This window comes from Notothenia rossii (assembly GCF_949606895.1).
Source record: "Notothenia rossii genome assembly, chromosome: 2".
Lineage (NCBI taxonomy): Eukaryota > Metazoa > Chordata > Actinopteri > Perciformes > Nototheniidae > Notothenia > Notothenia rossii.
In genome coordinates, this window is record NC_136904.1 from 85,316,452 (window position 1) to 85,325,270 (window position 8,819).

General features: G+C 44.0%; 1 protein-coding gene across 2 annotated transcripts in view; it reads left to right on the forward strand.

The window, feature by feature from the left end:
* bcor (BCL6 corepressor) overlaps positions 1–6,754 on the forward strand; it is a 34,059-nt gene extending 27,305 nt beyond the window's left edge. For both annotated transcript variants that reach the window (XM_079666992.1, XM_079666993.1), the window contains 5 exons: positions 1,261–1,427; positions 2,757–2,902; positions 5,134–5,211; positions 5,357–5,510; positions 5,608–6,754. In XM_079666992.1, coding sequence (XP_079523118.1) covers positions 1,261–1,427; positions 2,757–2,902; positions 5,134–5,211; positions 5,357–5,510; positions 5,608–5,938 — 876 coding nt within the window. In that variant the 3' untranslated portion in view covers positions 5,939–6,754. The remainder of the gene's footprint in view (positions 1–1,260; positions 1,428–2,756; positions 2,903–5,133; positions 5,212–5,356; positions 5,511–5,607) is intronic.
* Positions 6,755–8,819: the final 2,065 nt, after the last annotated feature.

Genomic DNA, 8,819 nt, shown 5'->3' on the forward strand with positions numbered 1-8,819 from the left:
TCCGTTCGCTCCTATCACTACCCCCCCCCCCCCCCCCCCCCCCAGCCCAATTCGCACTCCCACCCTTTCATCTCTTGTTATTATCAGCTGCAGCCCAGAGGACAGCCCCGGCAGATTTCATCCACAGATTCATTAATCTGTCATCTGTTGGGGTGTTGCTTCTCTTTTTCTTCCGTTCTTCTGTCCTCTCTCCAGCCCTCGTCTTATCCCTCTGTCAGCCTGTTTTCTCTTCGCTGACTGCCTTTCCATCCCTCTTCCTCCCTCCATCCGCCCTGTGTTGAAAGAGAGAGAGCGGGAGTAAGAGAGAGAGATAAATACTTGGACTAGAAGGCAGGCTCGAATTAGCATAGAAATGGAAGTTTGGAGTCGTTCCCCAGGTTCAGATGAGCAGCTTTCCTCCCCTTGGCACAGAACTGTTAGCAGGACGGAGTATGAGTGTGTCAGGATGTATGAGTCTTGCATTCACACATTACATTATTAAATATATTCAAATTAGGTATTTTCTGTTTATTTTTCCAAAGGTCTGCAAATACTGCTGCCAGTTCCACACTAAGTTGCGTTTCCACACAGATAAAAACACATTCCCACAGTGTTGAAACACACACTTGTTTGACAGGCCCTATTTCCGCACACTGCTGGACGTCTCCATATCTCTCTGTCTGGTCTCTGTTTGGTAGCAGCAGACACCGCTCACGTCCAATAAAAACCAGTCTAACTACTTAGTGCTGGATGCCCAACTGTCACAGCCCGAGACCAGAGGAAACGCTTCCAGCTCTTGAGCGCCTCTATCAAATCTCTTTGTTCCGCTTCCATTATGCTGTGTTCACAGCCCAGCCATCCTAACTGGCTGCAACAGCGGCGTCCTGTCCCAACCATGGCATGCACACACACACTCACACACACTCACACACACTCCCACACACTCACACACACTTGCACATGCACAAGCAGAGTCTGGCAGGCTAAATACAGTTGAGTCACACTTAGTCTCCTCGATGTGTTTTGGCGCCAGCTCTAGTAATACGGAGCATTTGTGAGTGTGTGTTTGTCCAGCACAAGAACACACTCAGTTCCTCCTTTCCTTAATGTCTCCCCCACAGGAACTGTAAAGGGAAGGACTGTTTGCGTCTGCGTCTGCGTCTGCTCCGTCTGACTCGTGTGTGGCTCTTGTGTTGCTTGGGTTGTCACCACATATAAATCCAAGCACTTCCAATCTCACGCATTAAACCCTCCTCTCCCTCTGTGTTGGCTCTCTTTTAGGAGGTGGTGCTGTACTGCCTGGAAAACCGAGTAAGTGAGGTGAATCACAGAGACTACGCCGGATACTGCGCTCTGCACGAGGCGTGCGCCCGCGGCTGGCTCAGCATAGTCCAACACCTGCTGGATTACGGGGCGGACATCAACTGCAGCGCACAGGATGGCACTAGGTAAACATCATTCATATGCACACAAAATCACACTGGCAGAAACAAACAAACTTTTCTTTCCGGTTTTTTTCTGCTTGTTCTAATAGGATGAGTCTGACTTAGTCATCAATTAAGTTACTTGAGTTTGCTCATAGCAACATTTCTGGGATTGGTTTTACATTTGCTTGGCAAGAGCAGTGATTTGAGAGATTAGCTGCAGTTTTAAATTGGAATGAATAGTGATTCTGTTGCTGTGTTATTAAAATGTACAGTAGGGGGTCTGTTCTAGGACACTGTGCACAGTCTCAACGGTGCATTGTGTAGCAGCTTTTAATAAAGCATTTCCAGATTTGCAACGTTAGTGGTTTTAGAGTTACAATGGTGCTGCCATTTCTAAAATCAAAAAAGTGTCCTATATATATAAACAGGGTTCTTACGGTCATTAAAAACCTGGAAAAGTCATGGACATTCAAAATGCTAATTCCAGGCCCTGGAAAAGTTATGGAAAACAATATTTTTCCCAAAGTTTTGGAAAAGTCATGGAAATTAAACTAAAGTTGCATCAAATATAATTGATATGTTATCTAATCGCCGAAATAGTAATACTATAAAGATAATACATACTGTATCGTAATGAAACGTAAAATGGCATTTAACTGACGAGGTATTTTGCTGGTGAGAGATTTTACTTGCTTTAGCCTGTAGAAGCTAGTAAGCCTATTTGTTTTAGATAGGCAAAACATGTTTCAGATGCAGACCTTATTTTCCTGTTCCATGTTAAAATAAACCATTTTCAGTGGTACCGCTGAGAAAGAGTAATTTCTTTGGTCATGGAAAATTAGGTAAAGGTCCTGGAGAAGTCATTGGTGAAAAAGTGTATGAACCCTGTATAAATTGCATATACTTTGTGTGCATGCAAGTGGCAGATACGTTTATTAATAAAGCACATTTCAGCAATAAATCAATAAAGAGCCAAACAAATGGAAAGTGAAGCTTGAATAGACGGGTATAAAAAAACACAAAAATAACTTTGCATTACTTGAATTTATTTTAGGCACTGACCAACAGCAAAAAAGATTAGCAACATGCAGTTTTCTGGAGTTCAAAAACGTAATGCTGCTTCATGCTTGTTGAGCCATATTAGAGACATGCAGGACCAGCAGCATTTTAACAGACAAAATAGTTCATAAGAAAACGTACATGTAAATAATTCTACCAGAAAGATTCCTGCAAAAATGACAAAGAAGCCATTAATTATCAAAGTATTAAAATTACTCAGAGGGGTTTATATTTGTAATGCTGTTTTGAAACTCCATCACCATATGAAACTCTGTACATTTGTGTGTCTAGACCGATTCACGACGCTGTGGAGAATGACCATCTGGACGTTGTTCGAGTCCTGCTTTCTTATGGCGCTGACCCCACCCTGGCCACATACTCCGGCCGCGGCTTGCTGAAGATGACCCACAGTGACGGCATGCAGCGCTTCCTCAGTGGTAAGATCCTGCTGGCTCTAAGTTATATTCATAGACGGGGTTTAGTCAGGAATATAGAAACACTGATGTTACTAGCTGTAATCCATATCCTCCCCTGCCTCCTGTGGAAAGCTTCAACGTAAAACTCTGTGAATCATAAGAGCAACATGAACTACTGTGGAAACTACCCTTCAGTCATTTTCATTCAAAGTTTGAACCTGGATTGGACTTGTTTGATCAGTTAGTAGACATGGAATTTCCTGGCTATAAAAAAAAGACTTTGAGAGAGATTTGACGTCTTTTGTAAATCAGGAATAATGTTAATCCATGAACTAGGACAATAAACATCCAAATAATCAGAAGCAGCAATAGAGTTAGTTTTGTTGAGTTTGGGAAAAAAGGGCTTACAAACAGGCCTGCAGTTTTAATACTTAATGGTCTGGAAGTTCCATCTAAAATCTGTAAATTACAAATAGAGGACATGACCCATTTTAACTTTTGTAATATGATTGGACTTGACTGGTTTTATTACCTGAATTCCAATAATGGCAGCGCAGTTAACTGTTTTGCAACGAGTGCAGTCGTTGAAAGTTTCATACCTCGTGTATTCAAAGTCAATCATTCATGCTGGAAAAAAGCAGGGAATTAATAAGAGTATAAGAGGGTTTCCAGTTAGCAGGAGATTGGAGGTGGAGGAAGGGTTAATTTTGGAAAAGATCAGTCTTCAACAGAGTTCCCAAACGCCCCAATCTTGACTCATCCACTGTTTGCTGTTCTCTCAAAGCGCTGACCTCTGTGCAACCTGTTGAGTCTCTTTCTGTAAACCCTCTTTCCAACCGTCGCTACAATACATGTTTGTCTCTGTCATCCCATTTCCCCTCCGGCGCCCTCCCCCCTTGCTCCTCTCCCCCCTCCCTCGACCACCTGTTAGACAGGGAGTCTCAACCCGCCGGGGTGCGTGCTGCAGCCTCTGAGCTCCTCTATCTGGTTACTAAGCAACGCCAACTGTGTTTGCTCAGCGTACGTGCGGAAATGGGCTTCGCTCTGGCTGGAGACTCTGCCTTTGTGTGCGTGTGTGTGAGAGTCTTTTCACAAGGCTGCCACGCATGAGGGTGACGTGGTCTGTGTTCGGTGCGTGAGTGTCAGAGGGCTAGTCTGGATGTTTGCAGGAAAGTGGAGACTCTGCGAGTTTGTGTACAGAAGGAGGAAATGAGAGCATACACAGGCGCACGCTTCCTCCTGCAGCCAGGTGCTTAATATTACATGAACATGCAGCTAGTTAAAACCGATTATCTGACTCCGACTCAGCAGGGGATTTACTAAAAGAGACAAGCCGCGGGAGAAAAGACGGTAGATCAGGGTGAAAATGAACAGGTGTTAGTTCACGGTCGGCGCAGGTTTAGTTCAAAAGGGAGATTTATATGTAGATGCTTGGAAAGATGGTGTTGCATTTTGAAAAGAGCATGGCTGGACGGATCGATGACTGCGAGATTGACTGAGCTGGGAGAGAGGTAGATCGAGCCGCACCGGAGAAAATTAGTGAGAGCGAGCGATTGCTGCCCCCCCCCACCTGGTCCCACTCATCTGGAGGCCGTTAATCCCTCCAAACACACGCCAGACGCCCCACGCCTCAGAACTGGCACAAAGCCCAGCTCTCACTCTGTGAATGTGTGTGTACAAGCGTGTGCTGAATACACACTTTGCTGTGTGTGTGTGTGTGTGTGTGTGTGTGTGTGTGTGTGTGTGTGTGTGTGTGTGTGTGTGTGTGTGTGTGTGTGTGTGTGTGTGTGTGTGTGTGTGTGTGTGTGTGTGTGTGTGTGTGTGTGTGTGTGTGTGTGTGTGTGTGTGTGTGTGTGTGTGTGTGTGTGTGTGTGTGTGTGTGTGTGTGTGTGTGTGTGTGTGTGTGTGTGTGTGGACTCAGCGACTGTGTGTGGTTCTTGTTTGATTCCTGGCAGCCCTGCGCTGAGCTGAGCCAGCTCTAACCCGGCGGAGACAGTCGCTCTCCTCCCCCGTGGTACAGCCGCTGGCCCCTGACCATCAGCACCCACCCCCCCCCCCCCCCCCACCGCGAACATTGGCTCTGTTCATTTCTCTTTTCTCTCTTGACACCATCCCTCCTCCTCTTCGTCTTTACCGTGCTCTTTATCCATTTTTCTGCTGTAGTCTTAAAGGGCAATTGTATTTGCCTCTCCGCCTGGCCTTGAGGCTCCAGCTCTTGAATAACAGGCTCTGCTCCTTTCTTCTCTCCATAGATTATTTTGCTGACCTTCAGGGCCGCTCAGATGACGACCCGGGGCTTTATTGGGAATTCTATGGCAGCGCTGTGTGTGGTGAGTACGGATCAGCACTCTTTTGTTTTAGTGCTTACCAAGTCATTTTAAACATCTTCAATGCCATCTAGTTTTGAGTGTTTTTTTTATTATTATGTAGATGCTAAGTAAACATTATTCATGTGGTTTCTTGTGTGTGTTTCAGAGTTGAGCGAAGAGGGCGGTGTCTATGACATCCTGGCTGACCCCCCGGGCCCAGAGGACGAGGATGAGGATGATAAAAGGGAGGTGTTTGAGTTTGAGTTCTCTGACCGCCCTCTGCTGCCTTGCTACAACATCCAGGTGTCCCTCTCTCAGGGGTAAGCTTTGATCTCAACAGCAGACTCCCATTTTAAAAAGAAAAAAACCTCTATGTTGGCCTTGATTTCTAAACATTGCTTGATTCCCTCTTTTCAGGCCCAGAAACTGGCTGCTTCTGTCGGACGTGCTTCGCAGACTGCGGATGTCTGGTCGCGGTTTCCGACAGGCTTTCCCACACATGGAGGTGGTGACGGTGGCAGAGGCGGAGTTTTACCGGCAGGCCTCGCTGTCGCAGCTGTTCTCCTGCCCAGAGGAGCTGGAGGGCTTCCACGCGGACAGCAAGGACCTGTTAGACCTGGTGGAGGACAGCGGGGAGCTGGCGGCGCTGCTCGGCTCCACCCTGGAGTGCCTGGACGACCGCTGGGACCATCCAGGGGACAAACTGAAGGACAAAATCAAGACTAATGGAAAGTTGGGCTCCTCCTGACCCCTTGAGCCACTGCACCCTGGACCTTGATCCTAAACGACTGCAGTCTCTCTAGACCCCCCCCCCCCCCCCAGAGGGTTTGATGATTTGCCTTAGCCTGACTTTTAGTTCCTGCGCTTCGGCCCAGCACTGTACAGATGGACTGACCTGCTGCTGATTGGCTGCTGAAACGCGTCCCTCCGTTAACTGAGAATCAACACATTTCTGACTCTCCAGACATAATAATTGTCTTATTTTTATAAATTAATATATGTATAAATAAATAAATATATATATATATATAATATCAAGAGATTTTTCTTTCTTTCCGATGTTGCTCACAACTCCTCTGAGAGATTTTGTATGACAACAGAGTGTATTGTCTTGTCAGCGATTGGATGGAGTGTGTGAGCACGCAGCACATGTGCATGTGTGTAGCTGTACAGGATAGTACTGAGACTGTGCTATTGAATGTGGTATTTGTGTTGATAGGAAGCACATGATGTCCTGTCTTTTTTTTTTCTCCTCAGACTTGAGCGATAGCTTGAGCCTCGGGAGCAATTTGGTTGTATCTTTTTTTAAATGTTCACATTGCTTCCTGTTAGTCTGTAATTTAACATGCGAAACTACAAAATTGTTTGTATAATAAAGTTTTAAGATAATGTTGATATTTACCCCTTCGGCACAGAGCTTGTATATAACAGGGAGGCTACTGCAGTAAAGTAATTTTTTGTGTGATCATCTTTGTTTTAACTTTGTAATTAAAATATCTCATAATTTGTATTTATATTTTACAAAGAAGTTGCTTTAAAATAAATATACAAACTGCAAGATGAAGCATGTGTTCCGTTTTTTTTATTTAGTCACAGTTGAATTAAAACGGGCTATGAAAACTAAAGTGTTACTGGCTGCTCTGTCAAATTGAATCTTCTCTAATTATCGTTTTCCACTCCTGGATGTCACCGAGGTGTGATCAACACAATCCTACATTGCCATCTCTTGGAATATGTGTGTATTGTTGGTGTCATGCAATTTATTGTTGCAGCCATAAACGGAACACCTCACGATGTCCCTTTACTGCCTCTCTGCTGGAAAGCTGTGGCTTGCAGCGCCCTCCAGTGTGCAACATCTATTATATTAAACATAACGGGTATTCAATGACAAAACATCTTCCAGAAGGTGTTTTTTTACATTGAATTAGTAAAAGTATTTATTTATTGCATTTCCACCAAAAATCTGCATGATCACTTGAATTTGAAAATACCTACTTTATATCAGAATTAGATTACCTCTATTTTACCTGCAACAGGGAAATTGACGGCATTACAACGGCAATCCAGTGCAGATTAAAGTAAAAAGTATAATTACATGCGATATAAAAAAAACTATGCACATGTTATTAATGATTTACAAAACGTAAGTAGCAGTACTCTTTTATTTTATTTTTTAACTGACCATTATCAAAATATAGAAGTAACTGGTAATGTTCCCAAATTGAAAAAAATAAAGCGTAAATTGCAAGAGTGAATATTGCACATGAGTGTGTCAAAATATAATATACAAATGATACAAGTAGTATAGTGTTTTTTTTTTCAAGAACTGTTTGTGTTAGCCAAGATTGATTGTATTTCCCTTTGTCATTGACCTCCATCATTGTCCAAAAGCACTGACAAAATCCCAATTAAATCTAATAAAACTTTTCATAAAACTACAATGTCCAACTTTCATAATGTAGACTCTTTTTAGAGAAAATATATATTCCTGACACCTTTTTGAAGTTTTTTTTCTTGTATTTTGGGATGAGAGCCTTAAAGAAAAGGGATGCGTTTATGATTGTTAATGAGATCAAACATATATTATATGAACAGTTTATAAAAACAATTACCACAAGATTAAAAAAAGCAGGATAAACCTCAGGCCAGGTAGTTTTACATGTATTGGAGTACTGATTGAAATGGGGCTCCAGGCTCCCCAGATATGAAGAGGGTGACTGGGTTCACAAAGAACAGAGAGTGGGAGGACCGTGAGCTTAGTGGGGGACCCAAGGCCCCTCAGTGGGCTTATTCAGAGATGGTCTGCATCACATCCTGAATACGCTTTGTTTAAGAGTGTATGGATCAGCGTTTGATCTTTGCTTCAGTGACCGTAAAGGACTGCGGCAGAGAAACACATCAGTCTGTGAGGCTCTGCGGAGCGCACTAAATTAGCAGCTAAGTGTGTCAGCATGACGATCTGGCTAAGTTTTAACTAAGCTGAAGTAAAGTAAAGTACACTGACGCAAATGAGGTAAAGTAAAGGGAGTTATACAAAGCAGATATAGGCTACTCAAAAAGAACTGCCCTACAGTATCTCTGCAGCATTGGTGCAAAGAGAACGCTGGCATGAAGCCAAGAGCAAGGCCCTGAATTCTGAGGTAGTTGATCCACAAGCTAACAATGGAGCTCTGGGGAGGTACATGGCCAATCCAGCCCCTCGGGGCAAAAATAAACCCCTGGAGGAATCCTCTAAGAAAGGGAAAGCAGACTTAAATCGTCATCAGGCTCTGAAGCGATCTTAAGATGTGTTTTAATGTTGAAAACCAAGACGCCTTGTTTTATCTGAGGCCAACAGCTTACTGGAGTGAAGTCTGAGCTTCAGCTGCTGTCTCCAGGCAGCGAGACATTTGCCGGTTTCTCATATCCAGGTAAAGGTTATGGAGTGACAAGAGGCTGTCAGACAGCTAATTGAGATGCTGCAAAGAGTTGAGCCTGGCAGACCCCAGTTACCCTCTCAGAACGAACGCTGAAGTCAGAGTCATGTCCTGAGGCAGGAGGTGCAGGAGGCCCACACTCAAGACACTCAAGAGCTCCTCTCCTGACTAACATCCCATTTTTACTGAACAGCAGGATGTAATTTCAGAACA